Here is an 18406-nt window from a genome sequence, read left to right as displayed (position 1 = left end):
GCATGGAATTAAGGAGATGGTGAAACTCCTGTCATTCCTGGTTTGCTGTATCTCACTCTAGATCATAAAGAAGAGATGAGGGTGGCTGTGTTCCACTATGTTCCATCACCAGGGTTCTAGCTCCAAGATACCGAGCGCCTACTGTGGATGACCACACCAGCAGCAGAGATGATAATGAAAAAAAGCACTGGTTACAAGATGGTTATTAAGTATAACACTGAAGAAAGACAAAGGGTGGTAATTGTATTCCAATGTCATTACTGGTAACCAGGTTAAATGCAAAATAAATGAAACAATATTCCTGGTAGATCACCTTACCTGAACAGGAGAAGAGTAGAGGTGAAGTGATTTCCCAAACTCCTGCTCAAACCAGGAAAGGGTAATACTACCAGAAGTAGAAACCAAAAAGCTCGGATCCAAAGAAATCTGGTGTTGTACAGCGGCCCGCTTGATGGCAATGCGGGTGGCGACACACTGTAACAGTCCTTCGGGGTCTGAACTACCATAAGCCCAATTTACTGAGTTTTCTCTAACAGTAATTCGTTCTCTCGTCTTGGCTACCCTTCCCATTTCATAAACTCTTCCCTCTCACGTGCTAAACGGACTCTCTTCTCTCCCCAGACTCTCTACTCCTGTGAAATTTCCCGTTCTATGCCTTCCCTATTTCCATTCTTTCTAATTTCAACAACTCTCTCCGTTCCTTAGACATCAAACTTTTCGCCAAAATGATACCCTTCGCAGTAGACTAGTTCGTACCCCTTTTCCCCCTATAGCTACTCCTGGTTTCTACTCTATTTCATGCTCCTCTTCTCCTCTTTAGTACTTTGGAGAAACTGGCCGTTCTCTTTCTGACAGACTCAAGGAGTCTGTCAGAAAGAGTAGTGTTAGGCTTGCCGACAACAATAATGCTCTTTTCTGTTATGTTAGAGATCACAGATATCCTATTGACTGGTCATCTGGTAAAACTGTCTACCCTACTTCTAGCTTTCTCAGTCGCCATCTTACTGAGTAATCCCTTATACACAACTTTCCTTGTATGAATGTTAGTCCTGGCTTGTCTCTGTAGAGGCCTTCCTTTCCCATTACATTGTCCAATGCTCCAAACTTCAGAACACACTTGACTTAACCAGATTCTTTTCCTCCTCCTCTCTCTACCTCTTCTCCTTTCCCAATTTTCATTTTTCTTGTTTTGGGTTTCCTTCTGCCTTGGGTGTTCTGTCCTTCATCCCTCTTTCCCCGTGTTTTTGCCTTTACCCCTTGCAGTGCTCCTCTTTCTTGGCCTTTAACTGACCCAACTACTACTACTTTCTTTCCTACTACTTTTGGCCCCTACCTTCACTTTTGCCTCCCTTCACCCTTCACTCTCCCTTTTTATTCTTATCCCACCAACCACTCTCCCTACTTTATATTACCACTACTACTACTTCCACTACCAGCCTTAACCCTGCCACTACTACTTCTACTACTACTTCCACTATCTGCTTTACCACTACCACCACTACTACTAGTCTTCCCACTTCTCTTGTCCCATCCCTACCAGCTGCCCTATATATACTGGCTCCTTCTCTACTTTCTGTGTGACTTTGTAAATGGTCCAAGTCGGAACGAAACGTCGTCGTAAGCTCCTCTCTCCTATGTGCAGGTTATTTGTGTATTATTATATGGCCCCGTTCAACTCGGCGTTAGCAGCAACCGTACTTCCTGCAGGTTCTTACCGGAGTCTCCACGCTGGCTCCTCTCTAAGGAACGTCTTGAAGAAGCTAAGATGATCCTTGTCAAGATGGCAAAGGTGAACAAGACGGAGCTCCCTGATGAGTTCATGCAGAAGTTGCAGGTATGAGATTGTGGTGGATGTAATGATGTAAGCAACAGCAGTGATGGTGGTGGGGCAAGTAGTGGTGGTTGTAGTGGCAAGAGTGTTGCTAGCATTGGTGATTGTGATGGTGGTACAGTTAGTTATGGTTATAGTGGTGCAGGTGGTGGTGGTGGTAGTGGAGTTGCACAGGTTGCTGTGATGGTGTTGTGGGAAGCAGTGGCAGTGGTGGAACAGATCATGGTGGTAATGGTGCAGATTTCGGTAGCAGCGGTGCAGATTGTGGTTGCATTCCTTAACGCACTTCATCATTAACTTCCCTCTTTTCTTCCTCTTCCGTGCCTCAGAACCGCATGTTAGCCCAGCAGGCGCTGAGCACCAGCTCCGCCAGCAAGCAGACCAGCACTGGGTTCTTCAGCATGTGTTACACACCTAACCTGCGCCTCAAAGCCATCCTCATCACTATAATCTGGTGAGTCCCATATCATCGACCAACAGAATAAACTTCTCTACGGACAAAGAAAAGAAACTTAAAAAAGGAAAGCTTCTCGTAGAGAGCCATTTTCATTCCGTTTTCTCTGACATCTAGTAATTGAAACTTAACTCGTAGAAGAGTTTAGATTTTCCGCCGATACAGCTAGCTTATTGTGCACCCTCTTACACATTCTATGGACAGTTGAGCAAGTAAATATGGATGCTCAAAAGATTTAGGAACTAAGCCCTAAAAGGATTAGCAGGAATACATTTGATTACATATTTACATTTTAAGTTTTACCTGTGAGAGACATGACTGCCTCTTCCAAAGCAGGGCCGGTTTAGGCAAACCATCTCAGAGTTTTAAACCAAAAATCTTACGTCTATGCAGTATTCTAGGAAGTTGGTAATATAGCAAGTGAAAAATGCATCAATCTTTACTAAATAATGACATCAAGTACAAATTTATGTAGAGTGTGAATGACAAATATTTGTGAGATATTATGCGTTGAATTATACCTGGAGAGGGTTTCGGGGGTCAACGCCCCCGCGGCTCGGTCTGAGATCAGGCCTCTTGGTGGATCAGGGTCTGATCAACAAGGCTCTTACTGCTGGCCGCACGCAAACTGACGTACGAACCACAGTCCGGCTGGTCAGGTACTGACTTTAGGTACCTGTCCAGTGCCTTCTTGAAGACAACCAGGGGTCTATTGATAATCCATCCTATGTATGCTGGGAGGAAGATGAACAGTCTTGGGCCCCAGACACTTATTGTGTTGCCTCTCAGTGTACTCGTGGTGCTCTGCTTTTCATCGGGGGAATATTGCATCTCCTGCCGAGTCTTTTGCTTTCATAGGGAGTGATTTTCGTGTGCAAGTTTGGTACTAATCTCTCTAGGATTTTCCAAGTGTATATTATCATGTATCTCTCTCTCCTGCGTTCCAGGGAATATAAATCAAGAGACTTCAACAGTTCCCAGTAATTTAGGTGCCTTATCGTACTTATGTGTGCCGTGAAAGTTCTTTGTACACTCTCCAGGTCAGCAATTTCGCCTGCCTTGAAGGGGGCAGTTAGTGTACAGCAGTATTCCAGCTTAGAGAGAGCAAGCGATTTGAAGAGAATTATCATGGGCCAGGCGTCCCTAGTTCTGAAGGTTCTTGTTATCCATCATATCATTTTCCTAGCAGATGCGGTGGATCCATTGTTGTTGTCTTTGAAGGCGAGATCCTCTGACATTATCACTCCCAGGTCCTTCACATTACTTTCTCGCTCTACTGTATGCTTAGAATTTTTTGTATACCCTGATACAGTTTTAATTTCCTCAATTTTTCTATATCTGAGTAGTAGAAATTTCTCTTCATTGAACTTCATATTGTTTTGAGTGGCCCATTTGAAGATTTGGATGATGTCCGCCTGGAGTCTTGCGGAGTCTTCGATGGAGGTCACTGTCATGGCAATTCGGGTGTCATCCGCAAAGGAAGACACGGAGCTATGGCTTACATCTCTGTCTATGTCAAATATGAGGATGAGGAATAGAATGGGAGCGAGTACTGTGCCTTGTGGAACAGAGCTTTTCACCGTAGCTACCTCAGACTGTACTCTGTTTATTATCACTCATTGTGTTCTATTTGCCAGGAAGTTATAGATCCATCTACGAACTTTTCCCGTTATTCCTTTATCACGAATTTTGTGTGCTATTACATCATGGTCACATTTGTCGAAAGCTTTTGCAAAGTCTGTGTATACTACATCTGTATTTTGTTTATCCTCTACAGCATCCAAGACCTTGTCATAGTGGTCCAGTAGCTGGCACAAGCAAGAGCGATCTGCTCTAAACCCATATTGCCCTGGGTTGTGTAGCTGATGGGTATCTAGGTGGTTGGCGATCTTGCTTCTTAGATCCCTTTCAATGATTTTTATGATATGGGATGTTAGTGCTATCGGTCTGTAGTTCTTTGCAATTGCTTTACTGCCACCTTCGTAGAGTGGGGCTATGTCTGTTGATTTTAGTGAGTGTGGGACGACCCCCGTGACCATGCTCCCTCTCCATAGAATGTTGAAGGCACCTGACAGGGGATTGTTGCAGTTTTTGATGAACACGGAGTTTCATGAGTCTGGGCCTGGGACAGAGTGCATGGGCATTTCATTTATTGCCTTTTCAAAGTCTTGTGGTGTGAGGATAATATCTGAGATTTTTGAGATGACCAAATTTTGAGTCTCGTTCATAAAGAATTCATTTGGATTGTCGACCCTATGTCTGGGTAGCGGCTCGCCAAACACTGAGTCGTACTGGGACTTTAGTATCTCACACATTTCTTAGATGTCATCTGTGTATGTCCCATCTCGTCTATATAAGGGCCCAATACTAGATGTTATTTTTTCCTTAGATTTGGCATAAGAGAAGAAGTATTTTTTTTTTAATTTCTTTTATGGTTTTTAGCTCTTCCAAGGGCAGAGGTTTTTAAGGGCCAGAAGGAAAAAAAGACTGGCGAGAAATGGCAATAGTCCTACACCACCTGAAAACATTTCTGGAGCACAGGCACGGACATTGGCCTCTTCCCCAGAACAGCAAATATTAGTAACTAAATAACAAAAAAAAGGCACAATACCGTGACTGGAACGATACACAAATAACCCGCACATAAAACAGAGAAGCTTACGACGACGTTTTGGTCCGACTTGGACCATTGACAAAGTCACACTAACAAGAAGTAAGCAAAGAAAAGCAAATAAGTTCAGGTAAGATCCCAATGGGATGAGCGGGGAAGACGGGACAGACGAAGAATAGCTCTGGAGAGGAGTGTTCTTAGTCAGAGAAATGCAGCCAGAGCTTAACCCAGCAGCTAAGGCGATCGTGGGGCAGACTTGAGAACAGGAAGAGCAGGGACTGTTGCATCGAACTTGTGGTAGTTGAAGTCTTGAATCTTGAGTAGCTGGCAGCAGGCTAGGTCACATCAGAGGGTAGAACACATATGGGAATTATAGGAGTAACTGAGGAGGCAAGTTAGCAATGGAACCATTTTCGAACATTTTGAAGCTGCTCCTAGACAGGTGGTATAGTTTAGCCTTGTTACTGAAGGTGAAACGTAGAGGCTTGATGAACTCAAGAACTTGGGTGAGTGTGAAGTGAAGTGGTGATTCACATGCATTCTTGACTGTTCCAGCACCGAGGCTTTTGTAGAGTTCAGTACAGGTCATGGTGTCAGTATTTGAAGGAGAAGTGTAGAAGGTAAGGTTTTCCCATGAGGGTTTACTGGAGTCGTCGTTATCTTCCTCTTCTGGAGTGGATACATTGGGAGAATCTACAATGGTGGTAGCAGGTGACTGAGGGTCGACAGGAACAGTGGAGAGGTGTAATGGTCGTGTAACAGCAGGCTGGGAGAGGTGGGAGACGGTGGTTGAGGCAGCATGATCAACGTTGTCAGCGGTGGAAGTGGTTATAGAAGTTACAGGAGCAGTTGCTTGGGCAGGAGACAGGTCTGCAGGTGCAGTAAAGTTCAGGACGTTGGGAAGGATCTTGAGGATGTCTGCTGAAGGTGTGGAGTCCGGAAAATTGAAGGCAGGCATGTTGTTCAGACGGAATAGTTCGTTAATAGTGGTGTTGAAAGTGCCGGGGTTTGGCTGCGTTTGCAAGGTGTGCATACACCATGCAGTACAGCACCTTGGAGGAAGCACCGTCGGGGAGTGGAGAGAGGGAGTTGCTGGGCGATGGTGCCTGTAGATTAGCGTGTAGAGTCTTGGTGGTGACAGTTTGTGGTTTGGTTATTGCAGCGTATGTCGGTGAATTGGAGGTGTTCTTTAGAACTTTAGTTTTCTTCAATAGGATTTCTTTCCTGAGTGGGCACTTAGCTGCAAGGGTATGATGATTACCCTTGCAGTTAAGACATGTTGGTGCTGTAGCAATGGTGCAGGATCTGAAATCGTGTCCATCATTCCCACATTTTGAACAAAACTTCTTATCCTTGACAGGGCAGTCCTTGGTGGTGTGTTTATAGGAGTAGCAGGTCCAGCAGTGAGAGATGTATGTGAAACGTTCTTGTTCTATATGACTAGGGTGAATGTGGTAATATGAGATGGCCAGACAGTCAGAGAGAGCTTGGGCAGCCATGGAGATGTCTGAGAATGTAATCTTTAGCATAGATGAGGCGTTGGGGATCTTGGAGATGCTGTCTACCGAGGCCCAGGTGTTTTGTTCCTCAATAGATGTCTTCAGTGCTTCAGTAGAGAGAGAGGTGACCATATTGTCCAGTCTTTTCACAAAGACCGAACGTTTCGACTTCAAGAATGGAGACGGGGATAGAGTGAATTGTTGTGTTTGTAAGGTCCTGATTGAAGAGTCGTCCATTAGTTTTGATGCTTCCGTGTCGTCTGTGCAGACGACAATGAAGGAGTCCTTCAGAGAGTGGATTGCCGTAAATTTGACCTGCAGGCGGGTCTTAACGACGGTAGCTGAAGCTAACTTCGAGGAGTCATTTATTGCACCATTCACAGGCTTGATTTTCACACGATTCGACAGCATTGTGAAAAGGATGTGACGTTTGTAGAATATAAATTCTACACCCCGGCGGGGTCGAAGAGAGGCTTAACCAGAAGTGTTGTTGTTGTTAAAGATTTGCTGGTATTCTCCCGGCCCGGGCCCTTCCAAGTGGTGGGCTGGCACTGGCTCCCTGTCTAGGGAGTGTCTGAGACCTAAATCTCCCATGGGAGGAGGCACAAGTACCCCCCTCATTTTGTGAGCTACAAACTCGGGCTCTGGCACCAACCCTGCCCTAGAAGGGCAAGACATTGTTCATTTTTATTCATTCATGTTGATTCGCTGGTACTTCCGGCCCAGGTCTTCTCCAGATGGTGACCCGGCAGTGGCCCCCCGGGTGGGGGGTGACGATCATCTTCTTTCTTGGCCCTCCGGTTGGAGGGTGTCGTCTTCTTCTATCTTGCGCTGACTTCCCCGGAGAGAAGCGCAGTCGGGTAGAGGCAGCAGTTACAGGGTCGATTGGAGCCACACCCCAGCTTTAGCGGACAGCAAAGTGCTGGGTAACTTATCTTCATGGTGAATGGTCATGGATAGTCGTGCTAGAGGAGGGTACCGTCTTCAAGGTCCCCATTCTGAAGCATCCTGAATTTCCTCTTTGAGGTGTACTCGACGTCCACAAGGTGTTGGGTGTTGGCAGTGAGTAGTCTGGTCATGTCTGCAGTGGTGTATGTAGCAGTTTGGTCGTAGGTATACTTGACTGTTCCGTCCTGGAGGTGCTGATGGATTTCTGAAGACAGCATTGTGTTCTTATACTGCTTGGTTGTGTAAAAGTATACACCCTTCAGGTATCGGACTTGTTGTGGTGCAGCAGTGTCAGTGGCAGTGGCACAGTGAGGTGCATCCGCAGTTTCTTGTGTCTTTGCTTTCTTGGCTGGTGGCTGAACTGGTGAAGGCGAGATATCCGACTGGTCAGTTTCTCTAGCAGTGGATGCAAGCGGTAGTGGACTCTCATTGGTGGAGTTTGCCGACGTCTCAGTGGTCTCTGATTGGTCCATCTCTGTGTCTAGTGGAGGTTGTGACAGCGGTGGAGCAGCGGTGATGATGGTAATATTTGCAGTAGATTTTAGGATCTCAGTGGAAGGTGGTGATGCAGGGAATGTGAGGCCAGGCATATTATTTAGTTTGAAAAGTTCATTGATGGTGGTGTTAAAGGAACCAGGCTCAGCTGCATTCTGTACATGAGCATACATAATGCAATAAAGAATCTTGGTGGAGTCGGCAGTAGGTGCTGGCAGGGAAGTGGTGGGAGCAGCTTGCGTGGCATGTAGTATCTTGGTAGTGTCTGCTTGAAGCTTGGTGGTAGTAGAATATGTGGTTGCTTGTGGGTTGGGTTTCGTTTGTTGTTGTTGTTTCTTGAGTATGTCTCTTCTGGTAGGGCACCTGGCAGCAAGAGTATGGTGGTCATTCTTGCAGTTCAAGCATTTAGGTGGTGAAGCAGTAGTGCAATTCTTGAAGTAATGACCCTCACGGCCACAGGTGGAGCAGAACTTTTTGTCCTTGGTAGGACAATCATTTGTGGTGTGTAAGTATGAGTAACAATTATAGCACTGTGAGATATGTTGGAATTTCTCTGCTTCGATGAAGGCTGGGTTGATGTGGAAGTAGTGAATAGCCAGGCCCTCAGCGAGAGCTCTGGCTGCCATGTTGACGTCACTGAAGGTGACCTTCAGCATGGATGAAGCATTGGGTATTTTAGTAATGAAGTCCACCTTGGCCCAAGGGTTCTTTGCTTCGATAGATGACTTGATTTCTTCAGTGGCCTGTACAGTGATAAGGTTGTCGAGTCGCTTGAGGAACACAGTTCTCCTGGCCCTCAGTGCTGGGGAAGTCAAGACAAGAAATCCCTGGTCTCGTAGAGTGGTAGTAGCAGTAGTGGTAAGTAGTTTCTCAGCCTCTGTGTCGTCTGTACAGACGACAACAAAGGCCTCTTTGAGCGATAAAATCGCATTACATTTGACTTGCAGCCTGCCACTAACGACAGCTGCAAGTGCTAGTTTGGACGACTCATTGGTTGTTCCACTGGCTGGTTTGCATCGTGAGTAAGAAGTGGAGCAGGACGGCTATATATAGGCAGGAAGAGGTGGTGGTAGTAGTAGTAGTACAAGAATGGTATATAATACCGACAAGATGAAATTAAGACACATGTGCAACACCCGGGCATTCCTATCGTAGACGTTTCGCCATCCAGCCAGTCACTGGATGGCGAAACGTCCACAACAAAGACAACCAGACGCCGCACATGTGTCTTAATTTCATCAGTAGTTGTAGTAGTAGTAGATGTAGTAGTAGTGGTAGTGGTAGAAGTGGGAAATAAGGAGGACGAGCCAGTCAAATACAAAGGAAGGGGAGCACTGCAAGAGAGCTAGGTGCCCACTGAGGGAGAGCAAGCGCACAGAGGTGCGTGAAAGGGGAAGTGGTGAAATAAATGAAGGAACAGAAACACGAGACAGACGAGAGAAAGACAACCCAGAGGAGAAAAGTAAAGAGGAAAGGGGAAGAGGGAGAAGAAGAAAAAGAAAAAGAAAAAATGAGGAGTCAGGTTAAGTCACGGGTGTTCTGAAGTTTGGAGCATTTTACAATGTAGTGGGAGAGGAAGGCATCTACAGAGACGAAGCCAGGGCTAAGGTTCATACAAGGAAAGTTGTGTATTAGAGAGGATTCAACTAGACGGCGACTGTTCGAGTTGGAAGTAGGAAAGACAGTTTTAGCAGAAGACCAGTCAAAAGGATGGCTATGATCTCTGACGTGACAGAAAAGAGCATTGTTAGTGTCGGCAAGCCTAACACTATTTTTGTGCTCCTTAAGTCTGTCAGAAAGAGATCGACCAGTTTCTCCGAAGTATTGAAGAGGACAGGAGGAGCAAGAAATAGAGTAGACACCAGGAACATCTGTAGAGGGAGGAGAGGTATGAACAAGATTAGTGCGAAGAGTGTTAGTCTGGCGGAAGGTAAGCTTGATGTCTAAGGGATGGAGAGAATTGTTGAGATTAGAAAGACCGGAAATGTAGGGAAGGCAGAGGATAGAAGAGTTCCCAGGAGTAGAGAGTTTGGGAGAGAAGAAATTGCGTTTAGCACGTGAGAGGGCAGAGTCTATGAAATGGGAAGGGTAGCCAAGACGGGAAAACGAATTATGAAGAGTGGAAATTTCTGCTGGAAGGAACTGAGGATCACAGATGCGGAGGGCACGGAGAAAGAGGGAGATAAGAACACTTTTCTTGACAGGGGAAGCATGATAGGAAAAGTAGTGAATGTACATGCCACTGTGCATAGGTTTTCGGTAAACGGAAAAGGAAAAACCTGTATCTGAGCGGTGGACATGGACATCAAGGAAAGGAAGCAAGGAATTAGACTCCCATTCAGCTTTAAACTTAATGGAATGGGCAAGATTATTAAGAGCTTCAAGAAAAGGTTGGAAGAGACTGGAGTCATGAGGCCACAGAGCAAAGATATCATCCACGTAGTGGAGCCAGAGTGAAGGTTGCACATCGAGGGTAGGAAGAAGAACAGTCTCGAAGTATTCCATGTAAAGATTAGCAAGGACAGGAGAGAGAGGAGAGCCCATAGCGACACCGAAGGTTTGAGAATAATATTTCCCTTGGAAGGAAAAGGAGTTAGAGTCCACACAGAGGCGGATAAGATCAAGAAAGACATCAGTAGGTATAGGGAGATGAAGAAACCCTTCATGGGCATTCTCTTTAAGGAAATCAAGGACATCATCAAGAGGGACATTGGTGAAGAGGGACTCAACGTCAAGACTAAGCATCTTACAGGTTGGGAGAGAGCAAACCTGTTCAATGAAGTCTTGAGAGTGACGGAGGTGGGCAGGAGAAAAAGTACCAAGAAAAGGAGTGAGGGTTTTGGCCAGCCAAGAAGCAAGAGAATAAGAGAGAACCTCTAGAGGATATGATAGGACGAAGAGGAATATCAGGTTTATGAGTTTTGGGAAGGCCATAGAAATAGGGAAGAGAGGGACAGATGACACTAAACCGTTGAACAAGGTCAAAGTCAGGAGGACAGAGGTCGGAGAGAGTCCTTAGTTTTTTGTTGAAAGTTCTCTTGATGCGATCAAGAGGGTTGGAAACGAGAGGAGTGTAGGTACGTGAGTCAGAGAGCAAAACATCAGCTTTACGGAGGTAATCCTCGCGATCAAGGATAACTACCGAATTACCTTTGTCAGAAGATAGTATGACAATGTTAGTGTTGGATTTAAGAGAAGAAAGGGCAAGTTGGTAACGGCGTGGAAGGTGGTGATTCTTAGAAAACAGGCTAACAAGAGCAGGAAGGAGAGCGCCACGAAAAGTGGACAAATCAGGAAGATTACGGGAGCAAGATTGATGAAAGGAATCAAAAGAGCTAATCAGGGAAATACCAGCGCGAGGGGCAGGTGAAGTGGCAAAGGAAAGGCCAAAACCAAGAAGTTCAAGCTCATACTGAGAGAGTGAGACAGAAGACAGGTTAGTAACACAGTCAGTGAGGGAGAATTCAGACCAAGGGCTAGCTGAGATGAGACGTTGAAGTTTATTCTGTAGTTTGGAAGAATGAATTTGCGTATTCAGGCGAGCAGTGTCAAAGGCAATGGTAGAGAGAAGGTTACAGAGATCTTGTGGTAGAGCCGCAAAGAGAGCACGTTGACACTGACGGAAAGTAAAGAAGGCATCTTCAACCTGTGATTTAGTAGAAAGAATGAGCTGTTGAAGTAGGAGACGGGCATGATCAGGAAAGGGAGTGCCCAGTGGGTTGGTTTTCAGGAAGTGGGAGAAGGAAGGGGGCAGAACTTGTTCAGCAAGACAGTCACGTAGGAAGCGAAGCTGATTCTTACGACGCCTGGTAGCAACAAGAGCAGCCTCATAAGATCGAAAGAGGGGTTTAAAAGAGGGAAGAACATTGACTGGTCTTCTGCTAAAACTGTCTTCCCTACTTCCAACTCGAACAGTCGCCGTCTAGTTGAATCCTCTCTAATACACAACTTTCCTTGTATGAACCTTAGCCCTGGCTTCGTCTCTGTAGATGCCTTCCTCTCCCACTACATTGTAAAATGCTCCAAACTTCAGAACACCCGTGACTTAACCTAACTCCTCATTTTTTTCTTTTTCTTTTTCTTCTTCTCCCTCTTCCCCTTTCCTCTTTCCTTTTCTCCTCTGGGTTGTCTTTCTCTCTTCTGTCTCGTGTTTCTGTTCCTTCTTCATTTATTTCACCACTTCCCCTTTCACGCACCTCTGTGCGATTGCTCTCCCTCAGTGGGCACCTAGCTCTCTTGCAGTGCTCTCCTTCCTTTGTATTTGACTGGCTCGTCCTCCATATTTCTCACTTCTACCACTACCACTACTACTACTACTACTACAACTACTGATGAAATTAAGACACATGTGCGGTGACTACGATAGGGATGCCCGGGTGTTGCGCATGTGTCTTAATTTCATCTTGTCGGTATTATATACCATTCTTGTACTACTACTACTATCACCACCTCTTCCTGCCTATATATAGCCGTCCTGCTCCACTTCTGGTTAGTGTGACTTTGTCAATGGTTCAAGTCGGACCGAAACGTCGTCGTAAGCTTCTCTCTTTTATGTGCGGGTTATTTGTGTAACAAATATTAGAGCCAGCAAATAAACCCCCCCCCCCTAAATTCTACCAATACGACATTTGTCTTTGCAAACATACAGGGTCTAAAGCCGTCAAAAAACAACAAAATTTCTTGCATCAAGGGACTGCTCACGGAGTCAAATGCAATGTCTGCAGCATTCACAGAGACCCACATAAAGGATCACTATGACAACGATATATGGATCCCAGGTTATAACCTATTCCGATGCGACAAACTAAACAGGCAACAAGGGGTTGTTGACCTGTATGTCACAGAGTTGCTCATTTGCACAGAACTACTAAACACTTTAAATGATGTAGTCGAAGTTTTGGCAGTAAAGATCGAAAACCAAAACCTTGTCATTGTGGTAGTATACAAGCCTCCAGATGCAACTTCCCAGGAATTCCAGGAGCAGCTTGAGAAAATTGACCACTGTCTGGAAAATCTCCCAACTCCTGCCCCAAACATCTTACTACTAGGAGATTTCAACCTGAGACACCTAAAATGGTCTCGGTGAAGGTCTCTTCACGAAATTCAATTTCAATAACAAAAACATACAATGGGATCAAGTAAACCATGTCCTAAATGACACAAGCTGGGAAGATATCCTAAACAACACGACCTGAACATCTGCCTTGAAAAAATGAATTCTATGGTTCTTGAGATCTGCTCAAGACACATTCCATTAAGAAAAAAAAGAGATGATGTAAACTAGAAAGAGACGTTCCCGATACAGAGGAAGGCGAAGAGTCACAGAACTGCTGAGTGGGGTCAATATATTTGAAATATGGAAGAAGCACTAGTCAATGAAATTGCAAATATCGAACTTAAGCTGAAGGAATCTTATAGGAGACAAGAATCACAGGAAGAACTAAAAGCCATAAAGGAAACTGAAAAAAAAATACTTCTTCTCTTAAGCCAAATCTAAGGGAAAATCAACATCCAGTATTGGGCCCCTGCTTAGGCAGGATGGGACATACACAGATGATAGCCAAGAAATGAGTGAGATACTAAAGTCCCAATATGACTCATTGTTCAGCGATCCACTGCCCACTCTAAGGGTCGACAATCGAAATGAATTCTTTATGAACGAAACCCAAAATATGGTCATCTCAAAACTCTCGGATATTATCATAACTCCACAAGATTTTGAAGAGGCAATAAATGACATGCCCATGCACTCTGCCCCAGGCCCAGACTCGTGGAACTCCGTGTTCATCAAGAACTGGGCACAGGGGTCATCCCTCACATCCCAAACAACAGACATAGCCCCACTCCACAAAGGTGGCAGTAAAGCAAATGCAAAGAACTACAGACCGATAGCACTAACGTCTCATATCATAAAAATCTTTGAGAGGGTTCTAAAAAGCAAGATAGCCAACCACCTAGATACCCATCAGTTACACAACCCAGGGCAACACGGGTTTAGAGCAGGTCACTCCTGCCTGTCCCAGCTACTGGACCACTATGACAAGGTCCTGGATGCTGTAGAGGATAAACGAAATACAGATGTAGTATTCACAGACTTTGCTAAAGCTTTCGATAAGTGATCAGACCCTGATCCACCATGAGGCCTGGTCTCAGACCGGGCCGTGGGGGCGTTGACCCCCGAAACCCTCTCCAGGTAAACTCCAGGTAATGACTGATCACATTTTGCTGGTCAGGAGCCCTGTGCATACATGTCTATTATGTTGTGATCTGAGTGTATTGTCTTTGATACGGTTATATTACGTATTAGATCGTCGTTGTTAGCGAAGATGAAGTCCAGCGTATTTTCTAGTCTTGTAGGCTATAATATTTGTTTGTTTAAGGTGAATTTGGTGCAGAGATTTAATAGCTGGTGTGTGTGTGAATTTTCATCTGAGCTGCCTCCTGAGAAGATCTCTGCTAAAATCCTGAATTAACTCACACATAATTGAGCAGAACTGTGGCACATCAAAAATCTGAATACACTTACTGATGTTGATGTACCTCGAGACAAGTGGGACTTTAGGAACAGTTGGTCGCATCAAAGTCCCTCCTTCGACACCCACCTTCTCAGCTTCCCAAAACTCACACTCAAAACTTTTGCGGTTCCTGAATAATTACTAGAAAAAATTAAGCTAGTAACACTGGCAAATTATGTGTAGACTGTTTAAAATTATCATTAAAGGCTATAATTATTACAACATATTCCTAAAAATTAATACTTACCCAGTTATTCCATAGGCTTTGCATCGTAACGCCTCCCTAACGGTAGACAATTAACATTGGCCAATAAATAGTGAGAATTAAAACTCACTGGGAGACGAAAACTATTAATTTCCACGCGATAGACGGTTCTTGATCTTGTCAGCACCGCGTCTCAGTTTTCTATTATTATCTGCCTTAATCTGAAATATATAGTATACATCGGTATTATTCCAGATGCTCTCTATATTAACTCATTTTCCAAAACCCAACTTACTCTGATATTATTCCTATTAGCTACGATTAGTTATGATTCAATTTACACCAGTCATTAGAACAGCACACATTACGCCATTATCCCCGGCTACCCTCGAATGTTGGCTCTTTTTGTGACTTGACATTTTCTAAAAAAAAAGTCACATCAACACTACACATTTACACTCTGCTATGTGAACACTTATATCATCATTATTATTATTATTACACTAATTACAGGAACATTATAAAAAAATTGCAATATTAAGGGGAGGGACACGAACAGAATGGGAAGGGGAATATGGGGAAATGCAGTTAAAAAATTCTGCAGTAAAGGTGGAAGTTTCAGAGAGCAACAATGTCAGTCATCAGATAAATGTCAAAGCAAATTCTGATGGAATGGAGAAAAATTACCCTGTTTATTTCCTTCTCCATATTCTCATAGTCTAGCTTAAAGATCCAGAGTTTTAATCTGGCAGGAAGTTCAGATATGGACGACAGCATCATAAGAAACTGTTCTGCCGACCCCAGAGGAAGGTACGGGGTTGCAAATGGTGGCTTCTTGAATCTTGTGCTTCTCCTCTGGTGTTGGTAACATTGTAGTCAATAATTTCTGCAAGATAAGAAAATAAGTTATTCAGTGCAAAACACTATGTCATTTTTAGCTTCTGGGTATACCTAGAGGGGGTTTCGGGGGTCAACGCCTCCATGGTCTGGTCTATGATCAGGCCTCATGGTGGATTAGGGCCTGATCAAGCAGGCTGTTACTGCTGGCTGCACATAGACTGATGTTGGAGCCATAGCCTGGCTGGTCATGTACTGACTTTAGGTACCTGTCCAGTGCCTTCTTCACGACAGCCAGGTGTCTCTTATTCAATCAGGATCTCATGACCAATAGAAATAAAATAGGCCTAATTATTATTAATAAAGTCTAGAATAAATTATTACGAGGATACAAGCTGACATCTGAATAGTGTACAGGTGTACAGGTGCAGAGGGGTGCTAGTATACAGGTGTAGTAGGGCCTCACCTTATGGCGTTCCACTAATTCGGTGATTTCAAATTAGGACCAAAACTTGCTATATGGTGAGTGGTCTTTCAAATATGGCATGCCACACCCAGTTGCTTTACATTCTCTGTCAGCTCATCTCTCTATTATGTCTGGAAACTTAACAAAATTTCAAGTGTTTTAAAGTTATTGAATATTTTATATGTACTCTGATAATTATACTTATGTATAATTTAAATCATACCTGCACACAAGTCTGTGTCTCATTTGCCAAATGTTAGTTGATAAAACCGCAAATGACAATTATTCTAACTCCATCACGGGACTAATCACATAAAACATTCCAAACATTTTAAGTAATCTTAAGCCCCACACAAGTACGACAGTGCACAACGTGCATTCGTTGCAGAGGTCAATTCAGAGCTCCTGGCCCTGCATGTGTGTTTGTCAGATACCATCTAGTAAAGATTTTCCATAAACTACAGTGTAGAGACACCATCATAGCAGTCAGAGCATAAGTCCATTCAGTCGAGTCCACAAGGCTGGGCAAACACCAGTCCACTTACTCCTTAATATGAGGAAGGAAACCTCTTCCTCAGACATAATCCACGTCAGGGAGTTCAGAAATATGAGTCCAGTACACTAAACACAAGTAAAGGCAAACAACACCTACACCAAGTCAAAGTAAATCCCCAGACACATAATGTACTCCATGTTATGGTTGTGGACGGTAATAAAAGCCAAAGTAACAAACAACACTGTTTTCACCAGTTCCCAATAACAACACCAAACAAAAGACGATCGACATGCACAAAATAACATAGGAAATAATTATCTTTCTGATCCCAACACCTTACACTGTAATCTCTCATGGTGTCGACTTTCTCTAGCATTTCTGATATTCCGCCAGATGAATTTAAAGGTTTTCATGGAGCTGGCCATTCTTGAGGTAATATTCTGATACATTCCTTGTAGACAGTGATTCAGTTTATCAGGGAACTGATTAATTACCATCTGTCAAAGACTCTTTTCAGTACAAACTTGGTGGTGAGCTTCTTGGTAGAGACGTTAAGATATGTATTATTAAATTAATACTGCTTCCATAGAGAAGGGGAAAGAGAAATGAGGAGGAGGAGAAGCATAAACAGCAGCATTACCAGAAGCAGAAGAATTTATTTAGATCATTAACCCAAATGAATAGTAACCCAGGATAACCCTGTAAAGTCACTATGGCTTATCATATCCTCTAAATAATTATTAAATCTAGAATACATTAATTAAACAAGCCCTATTATATCTCCTTTATAGCATAACAAAATATTATCTCCTTTATAGTACAATAATAATAAGGTATTAAAAGGACCCCAATGGAAATAAGTCACTCTGTCTGACATTTTTGGGTTATCCTGGGTTCTTTACACATATGCTACCATGGATGATAATCTATGTAACGGTGTTTGTGTATATCTGAATAAACTTACTTACTTACCTTAATTCTCCGTTTTCTGTTAAGGTTCGCCAACGAAACAGTGTACGTGGGACTGAGTTATTACGGGCCTGCCCTGGGCCACAATGAGTACCTCTCATTCTTCCTCTCTAGCGCCGTTGAGGTGCCCTCTTATCTTCTCTGTTGGATCGTGATGGATCGCTGGGGCCGCCGCTGGATTCTAGGAGTGGGCATGATCATTGGTGGCATATTCTCTGTCTGCACTGTTCTCGTTCCTGAAGGTGAGGGAGAAGACAAAATGCACCGCATACTAGTATCTTTCCTCTGTGCTTAACAATATGTAAACATGTAAACTACATTTTATATACTGCAGAAAAGAACTAAAGTTGTAAAAGTATTTGATAAGTAAATTTCTTTAGGTACAGGCACACATAAGTACAAGTGCCATACATAGTGTAAATTACCTTGAATAATGATAATGCTTTATTTCTTTGAGCATGCGGATAATGTAGATACGCGAGTGATGAACCCACTAGTCAATCACATGAGATAAGTCCTAGTCAGGAAATTTATGGAGGATTTTTTCAAGGAGAAAAATAATTTATACGATTAACCCATACGGATTAGTAAGCTAGAATAACTCATGAAACGTATCCAGTGTGACTCATTTCCATTGTGAGTCCTTTATACGATCCACTTCCTCAGGAATGGATACTACACATAACAGTCGGAAAAACACTCAGGTACACCGAGAGGTGTATGTATCAGGGTATATATGCTGAGTATTTACTATAATCCCTATTAATAAGGTGACATCCAGCGGTAATGATCCTCGTCGCTCGTGGCCTGGTGGGCAAAGCTATTGCTTCACACGCTGAGGGGTCTGGGTTCGATTCCGGGCAAGGGAAGAAGCCATTTAGAGCTATCAGAAGTTTCAGCAACATTAACTGTACATAAAGTTCATTTATATGTTAATATCACAACATTTCCTCTTCCCATCTTACACTACCTAGCAGCCCATATGTGTCCAGCTTTGCCCCGCAGTACGAACAACACTCACTCTGAGACCACCATGATGGCAATAAAGGGGATGTAAATAGCGTGCTGAAAATTTCCAGC

The 18406-nt window shown here is 43.8% G+C and overlaps 1 protein-coding gene across 2 annotated transcripts in view; it reads left to right on the top strand.

Annotated features, from left to right (window-relative positions):
- CarT (Carcinine transporter) overlaps positions 1-18406 on the top strand; it is a 68947-nt gene that overhangs the window by 30700 nt on the left and 19841 nt on the right. Inside the window, exons 7-9 of one of the 2 annotated variants that reach the window (XM_070080202.1) lie at positions 1708-1834; positions 2161-2285; positions 17354-17568. In XM_070080202.1, coding sequence (XP_069936303.1) covers positions 1708-1834; positions 2161-2285; positions 17354-17568 — 467 coding nt within the window. The remainder of the gene's footprint in view (positions 1-1707; positions 1835-2160; positions 2286-17353; positions 17569-18406) is intronic. The other variant, XM_070080203.1, reaches the window with a different exon arrangement.

Source organism: Cherax quadricarinatus, unplaced genomic scaffold (genome assembly GCF_038502225.1).
Source record: "Cherax quadricarinatus isolate ZL_2023a unplaced genomic scaffold, ASM3850222v1 Contig222, whole genome shotgun sequence".
Taxonomy (NCBI): Eukaryota; Metazoa; Arthropoda; class Malacostraca; order Decapoda; family Parastacidae; genus Cherax; species Cherax quadricarinatus.
The sequence above is the reverse complement of the archived record's forward strand: the minus strand, read 5'-3'. Positions and strand labels throughout refer to the sequence as shown.